At 34.9% G+C, this 21,487-nt stretch overlaps 1 protein-coding gene across 1 annotated transcript; it reads right to left on the bottom strand.

Annotated features, from left to right (window-relative positions):
- Window positions 1-2,782: 2,782 nt before the first annotated feature.
- On the bottom strand, window positions 2,783-17,729 carry LOC132548053 (adenosine deaminase domain-containing protein 1-like). The gene is made up of 13 exons (XM_060211878.1): window positions 17,554-17,729; window positions 17,081-17,208; window positions 15,918-16,197; window positions 15,278-15,390; window positions 13,794-13,906; window positions 9,832-9,952; window positions 9,238-9,379; window positions 8,556-8,685; window positions 7,945-8,112; window positions 6,903-7,018; window positions 6,398-6,577; window positions 5,642-5,870; window positions 2,783-5,456 (listed from the first exon to the last, which is right to left on the bottom strand). Exons 2-13 carry the CDS (start codon window positions 17,186-17,188, stop codon window positions 5,210-5,212), a joined length of 1,947 nt encoding a protein of 648 aa, XP_060067861.1. The 5' UTR covers window positions 17,189-17,208; window positions 17,554-17,729; the 3' UTR covers window positions 2,783-5,209.
- Window positions 17,730-21,487: the final 3,758 nt, after the last annotated feature.

Below are 21,487 nucleotides of genomic sequence, written 5' to 3'. Positions count from 1 at the left end.
GCCAAATGAAAAATGGACTTCGCCATTTTGCTCCTAGTGCCACCTTATACATATATACCAATTTTCATGAAAATCGAACAATATCTAAAATTTGGCCAAATTATGACCACAGCTGACTGCTCAGATGACCATTCAATGGCCGAACAAAAAATGGACTACGCCTTTTTGCTCCGATTGCCACCTAATATATATATACCAATTTTCACGCAAATCGGACAATATCTTAAATTTGACCAAATTTAGACCACAGATCACCGATCGATGGCTGAATGAAAAAATTGAACACAACTGACTGCTCAGATGACCGATTGGAAATATTCAAGTGGCCTGCAGTCCACCTCGCATGTATGAATATGTGTGTAAATTTTTGTTAAATTCCATGCAATAGTTTTTGAGAAACACGTTGGAAACCTCACCGGCGGAAGAAAGAGGAAGAAATAAGAATAATATAAATAATAATAAAAATAATAATAATAAGAAGAAGAAACGGAGCAAACACTTTATGTACCCCCACTTTGTTTGGGGGACGGGACATAATGAAGAATGCAGATGTATTTGTATACCTATCCACGGCACAAAAGCCAGGATAAAACACAGTTTCAATCACTTTAGAAGTGGTTTCCTTTTAGATATAGTATGCATTACTTTTCAATCATACACTAGTTATTTAAAAGGACATCAGGAAAGACTAGAGTAATGCAGCATAAATTTTGATAAAACCTATGTAAACAATAAGATATCAGATGAATCCCAAATTAAGGACATGTACAACCGTAGCCCCTAATTATTGTAATAAGAAAGACAATATAATAATAAGATTATAATAATTCATTGATAATAATAATCAACCTAGAGCACCACAGTGGAACAACATTATGCCATCACAAGTGAAAGAATTTTTTTGTATCATAATAAATACTTGTATGAATCAAATATTATTGTCTATCAGAATGCCACAGAGAATTATTATTATTATTATGACATTCTTAACGGCCCGGCAACGCATAAAAGGTCATTAGGACCATCAACCAGTAAAACACGCAGTAATTCAAAAAGGAAATAACATCAAACTAAAATGTAAAAAGACCAATGCGAAAAGTTTTGAATGGTTATATTATCACAAAAGATGAAAATTCTCAGTCATAGTCTATAATACAAACCAACGTCTTTCAGATAACCTAGAATTTTATTTATCTTAACAGTTTTAAAAAAGGGTCTTTAGACTTGTAATGTTACAATAAAAAAACACTAGAGTAAACAGAAGGTCAATGCAGTCCAATAAAAAATGTTTTACGGTGAACGGCTCATCACATCCTTTGCACTGAGGGTTATCTTCGCCTTTCAACATATACAAATGCGTAAGGTATGTATGGCCCACCAAAGACGGACAAGGACATCTTTATCTCAATGGTGGTCTCCATAGGATGGAGACCATTCACTGAGGATAGGTTTTATGGAGTGCAGTTTATTGTTAGTATACTTATGTCATTCCTCCTGCCACTGAGTTGTTCAAAATTGTTTGATAAATGGTTTGAAATCAGTAAAATGAATTTTAAAAACAACAGGTGGTAGCGATAAAGCTTCCTTTGGGGCATGATCTGCTTTTTCATTGCCTGGTATTCCCATGTGCCAAGGAACCCAGCAGAAAGCAATACTAAAGTTAAAGGCAAGTTCATGATGTATTCATGTATTACGATTAAAAATATTTTCGATATTTCTGTTGCTAAGACTTTGTAGTACAGAAAGAGAGTCTGAATAGATAACAGCTCTCATTACTTTGTTTGAATATATTCAAGGGCGAGGTAGATAGCTTGTGCTTCTGCCAAGAATATTGAGGCTTTCAGTAGCTGGCATCCATAAACTTCATTTTGTGAAACCATTGCTGCAACAAACTAATCGTTATCTTTTGAACTATCTGTATATAAATGTAGAAATGTTTTATAATTTAGCTGCAATTTCGAAAAGAATAAACAAAAGGTGCTACTGTCAGTGTCTGATTTAACCATTTCTTGAAGTGAAAAGTCAACTTCAGGTGAATTCAAGAGCCAGTATGGAATTTCTACCATTCCAAATGACTGATTTTGGTCAATATCAATATTTATGTTTTGTAAAAGAAATCCGAATACCAAATGGTGGAATGGTATTTGGTTTGTTTTGAAACAAGGTTTTATATTTTGGATCAAATATGAATGAAAATGCAGGATTTGAAGGCTTTTACTAGAGTTGAATGGTGTATTGCAAAGCCATTTTATTTTTGACTACTATATAGTGATGGTTACATAGAGGCTTGGTGTAGATTTGGTCTTAAAAGCTCGGAGAGCGAGTCTCAGACCCTGGTGATGAACAGTGTCTAATGATAAGGATAAAATAAAGTTACATATCATTAAAATAAATTAATCATTTATGAACAAAATTTGGTCAGAACTTCAGGCAAAAGATCTAAACACAATATCAGAAGCTCAAAAGAATGAAGGACAAAAATAACTCCCAAAATTTGTTGAGTCAAAATGTCACAGGGAGGTATAGTGCTATATTTTGATGATGAAGCATACCAGATTTTACTGGGTACCATCATTGTTGTAGATGACAATAGCAACTGATTAAGTGGTTCCTTGATCAGCAGATTATCGCAGGTGATGAAAATGGCGAATGTTTGAACTTCATGAAATACCGTGGCTCATGAACACAGTTGGCATAGAAACCAAAACACAATGAGAGTTATGCAGATTAATCAAAGAATGTCTTGAGATCATTACAAAATAACATAATTTTATTTGCTTAAAAAAACAATATGTGAAATGTATTGATTAAATAATTACAATTTGAAATTGTACTTGCGATGAAAGCATTTTCCCAGCCGCAAAAGAAAAACAAAAAGAGCTATGCCTGTTTCATGGACTGGTTTTCATAAAGACATGATAAATGTATAGTATAGAGAAGCAGTATTTTTATAAATAATAACATGTATGTGTAAAAGTGATTCACCTGTAATAATCTCGAATATAAGTTAAGGCAATCTTACCCATACAAATATCCCACTCATGCACAAATATTCCAGGAAAATGAATTGTGAAGCAAAGTCACTAGTTATTTTAGTTGTTACTATACATTGTTGAGAAAATAGTTTCATCAATTAGATTGTTATTTACTGGAAAGCATGTCACTTAAGTGTCATGTTTCACAATCAAAAGCAAGAACCGAAATATCCAACATCTTTATCAATATACATTAGCTTTAAATGACAAGTCTCTAGTCTGGAATATATTGAGAAAGCTTGTTTTGTGAATTACTGCTGACAATACAACTACATAAATGTAATGATTTAATCACATACTCCTCACATGAAATATTCAATCTTGCACACTGTTTAAAATCAAGGAAGTGTCAACACCAGCTTTTTAATATTCATATGTAGAAACTGTAAAGTCATATTTTTTTGTAGGGCTCAAATTTCATGGTTTCCTAAAGATATACATTTTCATGGATAAATCTTCCTCACAATACTCACTAGAACTATAATTCATGTAATCCATAGGCATAGGAATTTGTAGATTTAGAGTACCACTCATTTTATGAAAATAAATGCCCCATGAAAATTAATGATTTACAGTACAATGCCTTACTTTAAAACGTTAAAAAAATTATAATAATGAAAAAAGCTAATGCAAAATTTTCAGCTTCAGTTACAAGAGACGAGATGGGCCTATATTGCTAGCCTTCTATCAATACTGTTGGCAATTACAATACCTCAAACTTCTGACCTTCAGAGTGTAATAAGGTCAGTCTCAAACATTATACTATCACAACTTCACATCTTAGCTTATTCATCTTGTAACCTTCCAAGTTGTTCAAGGTCACTTATACCAATTAATACTAGTGCCATACCTTTTGTACCTACAGACTTTCACCCACATTGAACTATGCTTTACTTAAATGAGTGGAACAAGAAGCTAGTTAAATTTATATGATGAAATTCTATGTCATGATTTTTAACTGATATATACCTCTAACATTATTACATCAAATTGTTTAAATTCTTACCTTATAAAAAATCTCTGACCTCCAACATACCAAGCAGATAAAAACCATTAACTTGTATAGACTTTTAAGCTGTTAATACCAACATGTTATTGGCCAACATGATGTCATCACAGCAGTAAGTACACACGTCTTCATAGAGACGATCAAACAATATCATACTCGTATTCAAAACTCCATACAGACCAACCTAGGGCAAGAGGTGGAACAACATGTGCTTGTCCAGTGTTAGAGAAATATTTCTGATTTATTGTACCACAAAGAATACAAATATGGAGTTGGTTATGTTCATTCAAAATGCCAAGAGGGAAAACAAGGCTATGATATGATACTCTGATGAGGAATAAAAGCCATACCATTATACATTGTCAATTTTACGTCATTGTCTTTGACAGGCATATAAAAAGGCACTTATCATAGCTTGTATAATTCTATTTCTATCCACACAACATTGTATAATTCTGTTTATATCCACTCATTCTTCTACAACCTTTATTGTTCATGATCATATTATTTTGCTTCTATCCATCCACTTATGTATAATTCTTTCTATCCACTCAACATTTTATAATTTTGATTCATTCTACAAAATACTGCATAATTATGTTTTTATCCACTCAGATTGCACGATTATGTTTCTATCCACCTAGTCTTGTTTGATTTTTATCCACTCAACATTGTATCATTTTGTTTCTATTCACTCAATATTGTAAAATTCTTTTCTTCTATCAATAACATTGTATAATTTTGTTTCTATTAACTAAACATTGTTCAATTCTGTTTCTTTTAATTAAACATTGCATAATTCTGTTTCTGCTTATCATAAACCATGCTCTGCTTGTTTTATTAATTCATTTTCTTCTTTAGCACAATGTTCATCACTTCAGCAATTCACAATTAAATATGGAATGTAAGATCCAGCACTGACCATATATCAAGGATAAAGAAACAATTGTCAGTTTCAGTAGAGACAGAAACCTGGTAAATTCTATATTTGGCACAAATAGTATACAATGAATTCACTTAAACATTTCCTCTTAATGTTTTACAGAAATGTTTTTGACCATTGTCTAGTGTCTTGCTCTAAGTGTAATAATTTCTTTATTAGTTAGCTGTGAAGGGCTGTGTCTAATGCATATGAAATAAAATTTTCACACATGGGATGACAGTATCATTTCCCAAAATTGTCAATTTCCTGAGGTTTTCTAATCCACTCCCCAATGCCTATCTGTGCACAATGAGTGTAGAATGCCTGTTTTGCAGTCTGGTAGTTCTTGGCAGTGTTTTTAGCGGCTGTGAAAGATGGAATCTGGAGTAATGGGTATTGCTGGGTGGCTTTAGCTAACTCCTTAAATCTGTGTAGAAGTGCAGCTTTACATAGGCGGCTGGCACCATTGGCTCCAGCCTTGTGAGGTGACCTGTAACAATAAATCAGGCATGTGGTGAATGTTCTATGACATTGTCTGAAAACATTCAAAATACCAAACTCTGTTGATAATTTATCAAGTTTTATAGAAATACACAAAAAATATTTGACTGTTAGCCTCTGGGTGTACCATTCTTACATCATTTTTTTCATTATCAATTTGAAATGCAAACATACATGTCAGATGCTCGGCCAGTATTTCCATCAATCACTTCAACTTTTTCGTCTCCATGAGACCAGTTCATACACAGTGGAGTGGCATGCACCCCAATGTCAGGGGAGGGTAAGGAAGTTGTAGTCAGTGTGGGATGGTTTATGTGGTAGGGTGGAGGCAGTGACTCCTGCAGCACATCGTAAACACGGCAGCAAACTGCCCGACAGAAGTGGCCATGGTCAAAGTGACGTTCTGAATAAAGATAAAGTTATTCAATGTATACAGTACATGTTAATGTTAAAACTCCAACATAATATGTAATTTAAATTGTCTGTCATGATATAAAAATATCACAGAGTTAGATATATTCCATTTCCCTTTACTGTTGTTTTACTAAGTCTTCCATGATGAAAGCCTAGCAATGGATTTACTTTATATTGTGTTTTTGCCAGTCACAAATTTTGCAATTTTCATTAAGAGCGAGAGAATTCAACAAGTATAACATTAAATTAAAATATTTTGCAATCTGGATATAAGAAAATATCTTCTCTTTGTGAATATTAAAAGCAATCTGTTGTAATAGTCGAAATATCCTTAAACAAGTGACCTGGCCTGCTAGTTACACTATCAATATCACAACAGTTTTAACTGCAGTTGATATCACAAATGATATCGAAACCTGTCTCATTATCTCATGAATCAAATTTCCATGATCTGTTGGCCAGTGAAAATATCATCCCTGCAAAATTAACAAGTCATACATTATTATCAGCTCTTACCAACAGTGATGGACTTGATGTAGACAGGTTGAAGAAAACAGGAGTAAAGTGCCCCTTGGATACCGACAATGTTCCACAACAGCAGTTTGTCACTACAAGACATCACAGAAAGTTCCTCTGTCTCAAGATCTGCCAATGTCTGCTGGCCAGTGTCTTCCTCCTCTACAGGGTTCACCTCCTCTGAAAAGGAAAGGCATTTGAGAAAACAACATGGTTATTACAGACGAATCAAAGTATACAATAAATCTAAAATTGGGTAACACAAAAGATATATCAGTTATCAGAACCAGTCTAATATTGTTGTAAAACACTCGAATTTGGTACATAAATTTTAATGTCTAATAATTGCTAGGTTGCGTGTTAAAATTCTCCATTTCCTTTCTGCTGTTCTACAAAATAAGTTTGCCTAATGTTCACCGGTGATGTTTGTTTTACCAGGTATGGTACGAAAATAGGTGTAATCCCTCACCACTGAAGTTAACTAAAATGAGCCAGTGGTAATTACCTAGATAATTCTTAACACAAAGCCAGCCTGGAAAGTCTTCACTAAAGGCTGGGTAGTGAGCTCCTTTTGTGACCAAGTCTTTCTGTTCTGCTGTCAGCGGGGGACTAGGTGTCGGTCTATTCATGCAAAACAAAATACATTGTATTTTAAAACTTTTTTTCCTAATTTTGGCACACATGAATACCATGTAATAACAATTTAAAAAATGTACTTGTAACCTTTATGAATTTTATCAAAGACCTGTAATAAATACATATGACAGTTACACATGTATACTTCTATAGATCTACTGGTACAAAACCATCCATAACATCAAATAGTGTTACTTATTATGTCATTTACAGTCTCATGAATCCATCGTTCAATAAGAAAGATGAAATATTGCATTACTCAACTTCTGATCTATGTAATGTGGAACACTAAACTACATACAAAATATTTTTCATGCAAATCACATAGCTTAGGTTTGTCTGACCCAACACTCTCTATGACAGACTATTCAGATGCCTGGACAAACATGTTCTGTTTGATTGATTTCATATGGTTATTACAGTCTTATTGCATCAGAAAAGTTTTTCTGTCTTGATAGCTGAATTTTTTGTAATTTTAACAAACACATGAAGTAAATTTTTCAAAAAGACATGAAATTGACTAAAGTTTTTCTTTTCTTAAGTCCAAACAAAAAAACATCTTGTTTATGGTAACCTTACCTTCTAAATATTTTGCGCCTTACCTAATCTTTTGAAAGCAATTTTCAAAGAAGCACTGCTAAAGGCAAGATCTCACTCCTTTATATACCATATTAAATGATTTATTTGGGTAAACATTTTTACCTGCCTTCCTGCCCTAAATTTTTCCAAGGTGTTACAGGAAACACAACTATTTTTTGTCTGGCTTTATCTAATTTTTCTTGCACCCATTTTCAGATTATTCCATCCTCAAAAATAACGTCTGTATTGAAGGTTGTAGGTGCGAGGCAAAAAAGATTATATTCCAGAATAAATATCATACTTTTCTGAACTTTTCATTGAGTTCTACTTACTCTGTTTCAGTGTAGAAGCCATAGTCTCCACAAGGTGGCTCACTCAAGTAAAGATGTAAACTTATATAGTCCTTCAATTTTAACATACACGATGTCTCTGATATTTGTTCAAATATTGATAAAACTTTGCTACCATCATAATAACTCTTCATTTCTTTAAAAAAATATCTGCAAGAAAAAAGAAGCAATATGACAAAGTGGAATATCACTGTTCTAACAGGTAAATAACAATGACCTGAATCAATATTTCACTTATTCACCCCAATCAATATTATTCACATGGCTTCTTGTTCAACCATGAAACTGTTCAACTGTTCAGATCGTTAAAATTTGATCTGTGACCTTGATCTTTACCAACATAGTATCTTTTTTTCAAATCTGTACAAGTTTAGTTAACAGTCAAACATGCAATTAAAAGAAAAGTTGACCTCTTTCTGACAATGACCATTGACCTGTCAATCAAAAGTAATTATATAGCTCCAGATATAACTCTCACTGTTGTATATTCCATCAAACGGTATTTATAGTTTTTCTTGAGCAAAAAAGTTCAGGCTGTAAGACAAAAAAAAACCCAATAGTTATTGTAACACCTTTGAACTACATGCACTTACTTCAGTAGAGCCCTTCGGGCCATCGCCACTGCATAGCTGTCAATCAAACACCGACCATCAAAGGTAAGATTTGTCTTTGCTATACAAGAGTTACCTGTTCCTACGGCAACAACTTCACAATTACCATCACCTATAAAATATTTATATCAAAATATATTCTGAAAATTATATTTCAATATGTCACATATGGAAACAAATTTTATTGTTGTTTTTATATTCTAGACACAGCTTTCCGGTTAATTTGCATTTTACTTAAAAAATTATCGAGACTGAAGAATACTTAAAAAACAATTCTGTTTATAATAATAAACTGTATTTATTTCACAACAGTTGTGAAGCAAGTTTCTCCAACTTATGTTAATTTCTCTTGTTGGCCCAGTTGGAAGTGCATGACGGGTCTTACTGTGGGTGGAAACCAGAGTACCCAGGAAAAACCCATGTGGTTGGGCAGGTGACCCCACACCTTTCCACATCCATTCAAGGAATCAAACCCCAGATGGCTTGGTGAAAGGCGAGTGTGTTACCACTGTGCCACCTGTCCACCCAACAATTTTGTTAACTTTGCTCCAAAGGAATAAAGGAATTATCCTCAATTCATTTGGAAATACTGTTCCAATACTTGTAACAAAATAACTCAGTCTACAATCAATCTAGTGAACCTATCAACTTGTAACAGGCTTACCTCTTTTGATGACAAATGCTGCCAGTGATGTCTTACATTGTGCTAGCAATGGTACTTCTTTAAACATGCTCTCCAGTTTTAGGCCACATATCTGAGAAATCTTGTCCTCCTCTGTCATTACTACCTCTGTTGCCTTTTTCATCTTCAACACAATATTCACGAAATACTCTGGAGTAAAATATCTCTCAAAAATTACAATTATGTTTGCCTATTAAACTAACTTAGGGACAAACTCTCCATTTATTTGGTTTGTATGTACAGGTCAATACAAGTTATTGGACGTATTCATCATGTAACTTTTTTGTTTTGATTTTTTTTCCAATTTCTGCTTTTGAATAAACAGTTAAATAAATTTTGATCTTAACAGATTGCAACCTAGGCTTTCAGTGAGTATGGAATACAAAGTTGAAATAAATTATTGTTGATTTTCAATTTCAGTTATTTAAATAATGTTTTAGATAATAAATTTCAAAGTCTACAAAAGTTTTTGAAGTCACAACCAATTACAGCAAGAGCAAGTGTGTCATTGAAATATGGTGTTATTATGAAAGTTCTTTGGAACTAAAAAGTCTACAGTATTTGTATCTTTGATACCTCATCTTGCTGTGTGAGATGGTAAAGGGCACTCTGGCAAGCCAATCTTTTGCTGTCTTTCTTGTTACTGCCAGTGCCTTCTCCAATAATATCATCATTGATTAACACAAATGCCTCATACCTACAACACAATGTAAAGTAACACTAGTTGTTCAAAGTCCAGTCTTTTAATACTCTGAATATACTAACATCTCAGAATATACTAACAACTCAGAATATACTAACAGGACATTAGATCTATTTTAAGAATGCCATATTCAACTCCCTTGAGAGATGCAGACATGTTAAATAAGACAACTGTACTTTATACAGTATATAAGTTTTGTACTTAGACAAAGTAACAGATCATAAACAAAGGGCAATAACTCTATATTAAAAAGCACAAATGTTGCATTTTTTGTGTGATATCTTGTTATATACAGTACACATGATATGCCCTGAAAATTATGATGCAATTAAGGATGGCCTGATAATAGAGGACAAACTTTTCTCCCATCTCTGCCCATGTAGGATAGACAGGTCACATGTGGAACACCCATGGAGGATAAATCTATCCCACATGACTGCACTCGGTGACCTCAGTCGGCTATCACAACTGACTCAAACCGACGAGTGGATGCTTTATTTGCAGGTTCCATAATGCGCAACTGTAACATCACAGTTAACATTAACTATAACAATCCTTGTCCAGTGAACACAAATAAACGTCGGAGGATCATCTATGACTGTGATTCTGAATGAACACACGCGTGACACTCCATTGCAATTTTTCGCGCCTATAAACAATTGACGTCATTATAAACTAGGAAATCACCTTTTTGTCCATGACATCGCGGCAAGCCTACCCTACCTTAATAAATGATACGGAGTTAAATGTTGTTCAATACAAGTATTTCCATGTATCTATCGCTAATTAAAATATTTAATTTCCAAAAATAAATATTTTTAATGGTTATTCATATTGCGTTTGTAGTCTGTCATTTTGCTCTCGGGGAAGAATGTAGAATTTTGGAAACGTGAATGGTGATATTCATGTGCCATTCAGACACTTGTACCGTGGGATTTTTTTTTACGTCATGGCGGAAATAATGGGGTGGGAGAAAAATAATCAACCCCGACCCTCAGAGGATGTGACAGAGAAATCTCCAACCCTCGGGGTGATTTTTTTGTAGTCTAACCCTCGGGTTAGACAACAACAAAAATCACCCCTCGAGATGGAGATTTCTCTATCACACCCTCAGGGTCGGGGAAGATTCTATTAGTAATCACCATTTAAGGACTAATTAAGAGAGTTATGTCCCTTGTTGTCAGAAACTGATCAAGGACAGTTCTCTCATGTATCAGAACTAAAGTTTAAATTCTTTCATGCAAATAAGTAAAAAATTAAGAGACTTAAGCATCATCAAGTCAGAAATCATTTCCATTAGATTTTAATCTGATAAATTGTTCAAATAAACTTAGATTGTACTTTCTTAAAACCTTTACATTGGTATTATTCTATGTTTTATTGAAATTCATGAGGTATCTCATGTTTTTGTTTAGAAAGCAATGTTGATCAAAGTTCAATATTGAAAAGCTTGCATGGCTTAGTATATAAGGTGGCCCAGTCAAACACACTACAGATCTCCAATGGGCTGATCCTTTACTCAAGGCTATGAACTGTCCTAGAGACTGGAATACACCATATGATCTGTACACATAGATTCAGGATAAACAGCTATCGTTATATGTATGTTCTTTAATTTGTCACAATTAATTTTACTTCTTTATATGATTATGAGGTTTGATCAAAATCTTTGAAAAATGAAACTGTTAAAAAACCAATAAGGATTTCCCCCAAAACAGTAACAGTGACCTATGCCATAACAATCCTGAAAGTCCAACTTGTATGATATATTATGGTTCCTTATATGCTTGTGATGTTTGACAGAAAATCCCTCAAAGAATGCAGCCTCTGGAGTGCTGACAAGGATTTTCTAAAAATAGTAATACTGACCTTAATCTTGACAATACGACCCTAATACTCAAGCTTATCTGAGATTTTATGACTCTGAATAATTGTGTGAAAGTTGATAAAAATTCCTCACAAAACAGTCACTAGAGTGCTGATAACGATCAGTGCAACATTAGTGGTGAGGTGATACTAACACCCATACCCAAGGAAATCTTAATAATACATCGAGATGATAATAACATATGTGAACAAGTTACATACGTGAATACTCGCTTTGACCCAACCCTGTGTCCTTAGGGGGTCAGTCAAATCATTCATACTTCAAAGGAAATCATTCCTACAGTAGGATTTTAAAGAATTTTCCCTTTTTTGGCCCAGTCCCTTTTGCTCTAAGAGGCTAAGAACCTTACCTTTTAATTTAAAATTGATTCCCCTTCACCCAAGAATACTTCACACCAAATTTGGCTAAAATTCAATAATTCCTACAGGTAGAGCAGGATTTTAAAGAACTCTGAGCTCTGCCCCTCAGGCCCATGGGAGCTGGTAGCCACCATTTGTAAAAAATTTGTTTATCTTCACCAAAGGATGCTTCAGGCAAACTTTAGTCAAAATTTTAGAAAAAGTTGAGAGACAGGTGACGGATGCTGCGGTACATGTATGCCAATAGTTCACTTAGCCATTCAGGCCAGGTGAGCTAAGATCTGACAATCGAAGTGTGGATGAACAAAGCACAGAATTTGCGGACGGTGGTCTGACAAATTTGACAAATTCTTTGAAAGTACTCATAAATGGTAGGTTTTGTGAATGGAAAACAGTTGCACAATCACGTTACGAAATGACTACTGTGATAACCATGTTGGAAGTTTTGATCAGACTGAAAAATAACAAATCATCTCTTTCTTTTCCTTAAAAATCAAACTCCAAATATTTTTTTCATTGGTGTGAATGAAACATGAAAAGAAATTCAAATTATTTGATCTAGACGAGTTATATTTGATTCTGGACCAAGGGGTAAAGATAAGATTTGGTCAGGACAATCTCAGGATCACTTCATGCATGTTTGCCATTCCCTAATAATGTTTCAGGCAACATTTGGTTGAAATCTACCAAGGCATTAAGAAAGAGTTGTGTTTTGCAGCAAACATTCTCTAACTTCCCCTTTTGGAACCCTGCCACTAAGTCCCTAGGGATTAAATTAACTTTCTGAATTAAAGAAATGATTCTCCACCCACAATGATGTTTTGTACCACATTTGGTTTAAATCCATTAAAGCCTTAAGGAAGAGCAGCCATTTGGTCTCTTGGAGTCAAATCAACTTTCTTAAGAAATGATTCCCCACTCCTAATGATGTTTCAAACTAAATTTGTTTGAAATTCATTCAAGCATCAAGGAAAAGTAGCATTTTGAAGCAAAATCTTGACTAACCTCCACATTTGGGCCTCGTCCAAAAATCCCTAGGGGTTGAATCAACTTTCTGAATTAAAAGAAATTATTCCCCCTTCTAAATTATGTTTCTGACCAAATTTGTTTGAAATCTACCCAGGCATTAAAGAAGAAATAGTGTTTTGAAGCAAAATATTGTTTAATTTCAATGTTTGGGGCCCCACCCCAAAGTTCCTCGGGGTCGAATAATATTTCTAAATTTAAGAAGGATTTTCCAACCTCTACTGATGTTACACACAAAATCTGAATGAAATCCATTCAAGCATTAAGGAAGAGTAGCATTTTGAATCAAAATATTGTCTTGCTACCCTTTTGGGGTCCCATCCCCAGGACCCTAGGAATTGAATAATATTTCGGAATTTGAAAAATGATTCCCCTCCCCTAATGATGTTTCAGACCAAATTTGGTTGAAATCCACCAAAGGGGTTAAGCAGAAGTAGTGTTTTAAAAGAAAAGTATACGGATGGCGGACGGTGCACGACAACTTTTTTCTTTCTGTTTGATACCTATATCACACAGCCATTTTGCCAAATATATCAACTTGTGGTGATTAAATATATCTTACCCCATAGGTCCTGGTTCATCCCCTATCTCTATCTCGAAGGGCATGCCGTGTTGGGCACAATATTGTTGTAAAGCAGTGATTGGATTCTGTTCCTGGGAAGCACCTCCTAAATGCTAGGAAATTGCCAGGTAATTTACAAATCAAATGTGACCAACATCAATCAGATTATTTACAAATCAAATGTGACCAAAATCAATCTGATTATTTACAATCGAAATGTGACCAAAATCAATCTGATTATTTACAATCAAAATGTGACCAAAATCAATCAGATTATTTACAATCCAAATGTGACCGAAATCAATCAGATTATTTACAATCCAAATGTGACCAAAATCAATCTGATTATTTACAATCCAAATGTGACTAACATCAATCTGATTATTTACAATCCAAATGTGACTAACATCAATCTGATTATTTACAATCCAAATGTGACCAACATCAATCTGATTATTTACAATCCAAATGTGACCAAAATCAATCTGATTATTTACAATCCAAATGTGACCAACATCAATCAGATTATTTACAATCCAAATGTGACCAACATCAATCTGATTATTTACAATCAAAATGTGACCAAAATCAATCTGATTATTTACAATCCAAATGTGACCAAAATCAATCTGATTATTTACAATCCAAATGTGACCAACATCAATCAGATTATTTACAATCCAAATGTGACTAACATCAATCTGATTATTTACAATCCAAATGTGACTAACATCAATCTGATTATTTACAATCCAAATGTGACTAACATCAATCTGATTATTTACAATCCAAATGTGACTAACATCAATCTGATTATTTACAAATCAAATGTGACCAAAATCAATCTGATTATTTACAATCCAAATGTGACCAACATCAATCAGATTATTTACAATCCAAATGTGACCAACATCAATCAGATTATTTACAATCCAAATGTGATTATTTACAATCAAAATGTGACCAAAATCAATCTGATTATTTACAATCCAAATGTGACTAACATCAATCTGATTATTTACAATCCAAATGTGACCAACATCAATCTGATTATTTACAATCCAAATGTGACTAACATCAATCAGATTATTTACAATCCAAATGTGACTAACATCAATCTGATTATTTACAATCCAAATGTGACCAACATCAATCTGATTATTTACAATCCAAATGTGACTAACATCAATCTGATTATTTACAATCCAAATGTGACTAACATCAATCTGATTATTTACAATCCAAATGTGATCTACATCCATTGTTACGGGTAAGCATCTGAGCTGTATGCAATCAATTCCAATGAAAGATAGAAAAAAGACAATATGGAAAAGTTCAATCATGTACCAACACACTGTCTTGTTATAGGCAATTCCATTTTCCAAAAGTAATGAAGTTACAATGACAAGAAGTGTAGGGGATCGAGCTTGAAAAAACTCTTTCTTTGATGTTGGTCAAAGGTCACACTGTATCAGTATAATTACCTGCTCCATGTTAAGATGCCTCATTATACTTTTCTTGGCAGCAGATTCGTACTGCGTCATACCTGTGCTTGTACACAGCTTTCTTCCCATGGAATCATACATCACAGTTTCATCTTTAAGAAAACAATTGAAGAAATGTTTTATTTTTCTGAAATATATCTAAAATAGGAATATCACTCACCATTATATTTTTAACCAAACAAAAAAAACACCTTTGTTTCACAACATATACTCTTGTTGGCTCCAGTGTGACAGGATGAGAGGTCTTACTGTGAAATACAGTAAACATCTGGTCAGTTCAAATAGGGGGTAGTTTGGACATGTGATTTTTTCACCAAGAAAAAGCTAGGTGATTTGGCACTCCATGAAGGAGACTCCTATATGGAAGTTACCTTTTCACATGCAAATGGAAAACAATCACCTAGGGCAAGTGCCATACAACTGCGCCAGGCAACTTAAAACAAAGTATAAGAGAATTTCTTAATACTCCAACTAAACAAAATATATACAATGTCAGTATTAGAATATTCAAGGCATGTGTTGAATCATAATTATAATCTATCGTCATTATAATCTAATACTTATTTACAGCCGTCTAAGTTGACTCTATTTCTTAATGCATAAGATATAAACTATTTACCATCGGAGTCCTCCACGACCTCATCATAGACTCCTAATATAATGGACATTGCTATCTTGGCGGCATTAGACTTAGCATCTTTTTTAGTCCTCCCCAATCCTTGTGGATATTCTTTACCGTTTACTGTGCAGGTCATGGCAAACTGTGTCCCAAATGACTGTATATTAGATGCCACTTCTCGGAAAGAAACTGCCCATCTTTTTAAGGAACAGTATTCATGAATAGCCATAACCGGTTGCTTGGTACCATTCTTGAAGTTTTCAATCAGTTCTGGAGGGATCTGAAAATTTATTATCTTGATTAAAGCCTCCTGATTCTAGATTGTTAGCAATACAGCATGAATTATTTTGTGTTCAAATGTTTTTATTTTCTAATCTTTTGATCATGTAATAGAATCTGTGGTGCTTTGAGGAACTGTTCTTCTATGTATGCAAATTATTCAGTGCAAATAATGGTCATCTTTGTTTCCAAACATCCCCAAATTAACAAATAGAATTTATGTAACTGTAACAGAGGTCATTATTTATTTCAATGCCTCCGCTAGGAATTGAACCTGGGACCCCTGGCGTACTAGTCTGACGCTCAAGCAATCAAGCTAAAGAGAAGTTCTCTCTTGCCGAGTGGTATATTGCGGCTAGTATTTTACCAGGGTTACATAACTAAATAATTAACCATTATATCTAGCTAGCTAACTTCCTGACTAATTGGTTCTTTTGTGTGTGTGTGTTACAGCATTTCCCTTATTATTTTGGTTCCATTTAGGACTTCAAGCAAAGACAAAAATTTGATCTTGAAAAAGTTAGTCTACATGTATTTTACATGAATCTCAGCTGTATATAAGAAGAGCAAGAGAATGCTTTTGATCATTTGGCCGCCTACACCAATCCAGTTCCGTAATAATGTTCCGTACACGACTACACGTACACGGCAGGCCAGCCTCCTACTTTCACTACACAGCCTACTACTAACAAAATTATGGAAAACCCTGCATATGCCAAATTTCATCAGTTTTCATTCAGGATTAATTTTAAGTGAAAATACAACTATTTTAATCATTCATGATTATATTGAAGAAAAAAGAGTCTTAAAAGTGAAAAGGAAAAATAAAGAAATGATGAAGATGATGAACGTCAATTTTTAAATTTTCTGTCAACCATGCTCACTTCCTTCACATCATCTTGCCTAGCCCCTTGTGGTAATGGCTGGTCATCCGGCCGAGCAGTCAGCCCAGGAATGTACTTCTTTTGAGCTTGTTTGGAGGCTTCAAACATAATCGTTTCTTGTGTGTTGCCTGTAACCATAACAAACATGATAAACATCAGATCAACAATATAATACATGTCAGTATGTTATCAAACATTTTTTTGGTATGGAGCCTGGTATAGAGGACTACAACAGTCCTGCACCGGAATAAACTTAATTTAACTTAAACATTACTCGTCTCTTGTAAATGACCAGTCACTTTATTGTTATAACATTTTTGAAGATTCGAGATTGGGTATTTTGTTAGAACCTCATCAGCTGTTGCCTCGACCTTAATATATCTATTTCTAGAAATATCGAAATTCGTGATGTTGCACCTCCGATCAAACAATTTTATCTTCTCTGAAATCTGGTAATATATTTATATCAGTACCTGGTCTCTTCCCCGGGCAACCATGCAACTAGCTGGAAAGTGTGGGAAATCCCCTCCAAATACGATCTATTATTAGAAATTTCTGAACCTACATGTCATCGCCAATTTAGATGATTTAGATCGTTTATGTTTCCTTACTAATATATCTTATCTGTAATTGTTAAATTGTTGATATTAAACGTGAATAAGAAATCATTACAAGCAGCACAGACCTACGAAGTGCAACTTATTTTTGTATTTCCGAGATATCTCTGCTGTTTACATATAGCTTATGCAGAGAATCTAAAGAGTCTCCAAATGATACAGGGCGGTGCTAATACTATTTTGTACCCACTGATAAGGTCCTACCGAGAACCGGAAAGGACTATTGTTTGCGACGCTTCCCTCTGTTCTTCTGCTATTTTGTTTCGGTTTTCTACACAATAAATCACGGGAACGTATCAGATTAATAGGTAGAACATGGACTCATCTTGTAGACAGTGCATGAATCGTGTATCAAAAGTATGGCACTATCTAATGAAACTATTTATCCTACAATAACTCCATACTTTGGGTAGGAGTTCACCTTCATGTGTCAGTGTGTATTAAAAGTAGGTCACTCTGACATATTTTGACCTTTGTCCTACAACAAAGAAATTTTTTGTCCAGACTGTATCTCCTACGCTAGCTAGTCACTGGAACTTCATACTTTGGGCATTAATTCACCTTGATGTGGCAATGTATATTAAAAATAGGTCACTTTGACCTAAATTTTGATCTTTGTCTTACGCCAAAGAAAATGATTGTCCAGACTGTATCTCCTACGCTAGCTAGTCACTTGGAACTTCATACATCGGGTATGAGTTCGCCTTGATGTGGCAATGTATATTAAAAATAGGTCACTTTGACCTAAATTTTGATCTTTGTCTTACGCCAAAGAAAATGATTGTCCAGACTGTATCTCCTACACTACCAGTCACTGGAACTTCATACATCGGGTATGAGTTCACCTTGGTGAGGAATTGACCTGAATGTAAGTCAAACAAAGTGTTTGTCTAGTCTCTGTCTCATACACTGCTCGTAAATAGAAAACTCTTACTTTTTGTATGGGCTCACCCTGTTTAGGGGTTGTGTCGGTAGGAGACCGTTATTCGTCGAAGTATTTAGTGTTTAGGGAGAAACAGGGTAGACATGTCCGATCAGTGAGTATTATTTAATATTTATTTATGCTATTAAAATGCGTGTTAAAATATGTGTATCTGATGGTTTAGCTGATGTCGGTCAGACTTCAATTTATTTCAATTGTAAATACAATAAGTTTAATGCGTTCTGTTTTTGAGCGGTGTTTATTTTGAACTTTTAAGGTCGATCTCTTCAGGATATTTTTATTATTGTTACATCATTGATGTCAATTCCTTATTAAAAAATCTAAATCACAAAATGTAGAGTAATTATAAAAGATCAATTTTCGGTAACTAAAATCCAGAAAGTTCTGACAATAATAATATGCATTACTGAATACTAGTAACAACATGGTCCATACTATCAAAGGATCACTCCATGTAACTAAATTCTATAAGTACTTGGAACTTGAGAAGTTTGAAATGTGGAAAGTGTTTGCTGTTCCCTTTTACACTGATTACCTGTGTCGATTTTTTAACGCGAAAACTTAACTTCATATCAAGCATGCACGGAGAAGAAGAGGCGTTACTGTAATTTCTAATAACAACTTTCAAGGTGATCATGTGTGATATGAATTCTAATGATTTTCGGAAGGTGATGTAGGTACAGCACTTGAATTCGATTAATATCTCGACTCATTACCACTACTCAAAGCAAATAGATGACATGGCTGGTTTTCGTGTATAAAATGTTTAGAAGTAGTACGCACTAGGAGACATCAACGAAATTTATCAATGTAAACAGTATGAATACCGGTGTATATCAGAACAACATCGATATTCTTACGCCCCTAATTTGCAATGAATTTTCATTACGTCTCCCATTACGTCTAAACTATACCTGTAATTATCAACCCCGAGTATACCTTATACAAAATTACACCCATTTTTCAACATTACCATCCCCTATCCACCATCCCCGCCCCTCTTAGTTCTATACCATACCCAATATACATACATGTTCCCTCCAAATACTCCTCAACAGTACCAAGTGTATGCACCGTAAACAACTCGCTATAAACATCCTCTCGTCACTCCTTCACTACACCCACTATAAACACTGTCACGCACACCTGTATGTTTACCTGTGCATTGTTATTGAGTTGGTCACGTGAGCGGGTATGCGAGTGTGAGCGGAACAGTGGACATTGACTGTCCAGGTGACCAGCACGCCTTTGTTCTGTTTTCGTCACCTGTTTGCCGATTTTATGGCGTGAGTGACTTTGTTTAGTCGTGGAAATGAAGCCCAGACATCTGACTGGGGTAAGTATTCTATGCTGTTTTATGTGGTTGTTTATTGCCATATTTACGATGTCCTTCTTATAGGTCAAGCTACTATTGTCGGTGCGTGTTCGTTCATGCGTAGCTTTCAGTGTTTACGATGCATGTTTATTTTCTAGGATTTAACGTTGAATTAGGCTGGATACATTTGAAAATTGTTATTGTACATCTAGAGTGGCTATTTTGTCAGTTATTTAGTCGTTGTAAAACCGTAAAGTACACGTAGAAATGTGGTTACGTTCGTGTTAAAAAAAGTATGGAAGCCGTGAGTGGAAGTCGTGTGCGCATGAACCGTTGTGAGAGCGTCACGGTATAAATTCTATAGAAGGCCGTTAGCGTCGTGTATGTTTCGCGTAACGATATGGTTGTTTTGTTGAATTTTGATATTGTGTATTTTATCACGCACCGTAGAATTGTAAAATGTAGTCGTGTATTCCCATTGTATTACACAAACAAATAATAGAGTATTGATTATAAATAATGTTAATTTACTGGTTAGTTGTAAGAAACTTTGTGAGTTATATGTAATTGTAGTCATGGGTGGAAGGATGAACGTTTAGTGGTCTTTTGTTTTTGTTTTAAGCTTCACATGATGGGTAAATCACCATAGAGCCTACAGAAGGTCAGCACCGCTGGAGCGCCAGGTCTTCGCCGTGCAGTAACGGGACCGACCAACGTTACATTTCAGTCACTCAGGGTCTAGGTCAACTGCAAAGAAGGATTGTCTCCAGGGACAGGCTGTCATGTAGCGACTCGGCTGTAATATGTAAGCTAGTCACCGCCCTATCAGGATACGGTTGCTTTGTCAGCAATTCGTCTTGGTGTTGGGAACTGAGCGAGTCGTTCCTTTACAACTCGGACTTTGTCGTTCTGTGAAGAGACTGTAGCCATCTTTACTGTTAAAGTGTATGAATGGAGAGTGATTGTGAGTGTGACTGGGTGTCTGTAGTTTTCATTTTGTGTATATGTTCATTTGTTGCATTCTTGTGTTGATTTCCTGATATACTGCACAGAGGCCCGTCCCACGTTACAAACACTAAACACCCACTATAAATACACCCACTACTAAACTACACCCACTATAAACACTACCCCGTTATTCCTAAACTACACCCTCTATTATTTCTAAACACACCCTCGCGTTATTCATCCCCCCCCCCCGTTACTCCTAAACTACACCCTCTATAAACACCCTCCCGTTACTCCTAAACTACACCCACTATAAACACCCTCCCGTTACTCCTAAACTACACCCACTATAAACACCCTCCCGTTATTCCTAAACTACACCCACTATAAACACCCTCCCGTTATTCCTAAACTACACCCTCTATAAACACCCTCCCGTTATTCCTAAACTACACCCACTATAAACACCCTCCCGTTATTCCTAAACTGCACCCTCTATAAACACCCTCCTGTTATTCCTAAACTACACCCACTATAAACACTACCCCGTTATTCCTAAACTACGCCCACTATCAACATTCTCT

This window comes from Ylistrum balloti, unplaced genomic scaffold (genome assembly GCF_031769215.1).
Source record: "Ylistrum balloti isolate Yb309-2 unplaced genomic scaffold, AGI_CSIRO_Ybal_v1 Utg370000, whole genome shotgun sequence".
Lineage (NCBI taxonomy): Eukaryota > Metazoa > Mollusca > Bivalvia > Pectinida > Pectinidae > Ylistrum > Ylistrum balloti.
Note: the sequence above shows the minus strand (reverse complement) of the source record. Positions and strands in the feature narration are given on the sequence as shown.

Bases quoted from the DNA above. Each gene is read 5' to 3' on its own strand.
- LOC132548053 (XM_060211878.1), bottom strand. From the start codon at position 17,188: ATGTTTGAAGCCTCCAAACAAGCTCAAAAGAAGTACATTCCTGGGCTG. The intron at 9,953-13,793 runs GTAAGATATATT...ATTGTGTTGTAG, and splicing joins GATGAACCAGGACCTATGGG to GTATGAGGCATTTGTGTTAA. The intron at 5,871-6,397 runs GTAAGAGCTGAT...ATCTTTATTCAG, and splicing joins CATCAAGTCCATCACTGTTG to AACGTCACTTTGACCATGGC.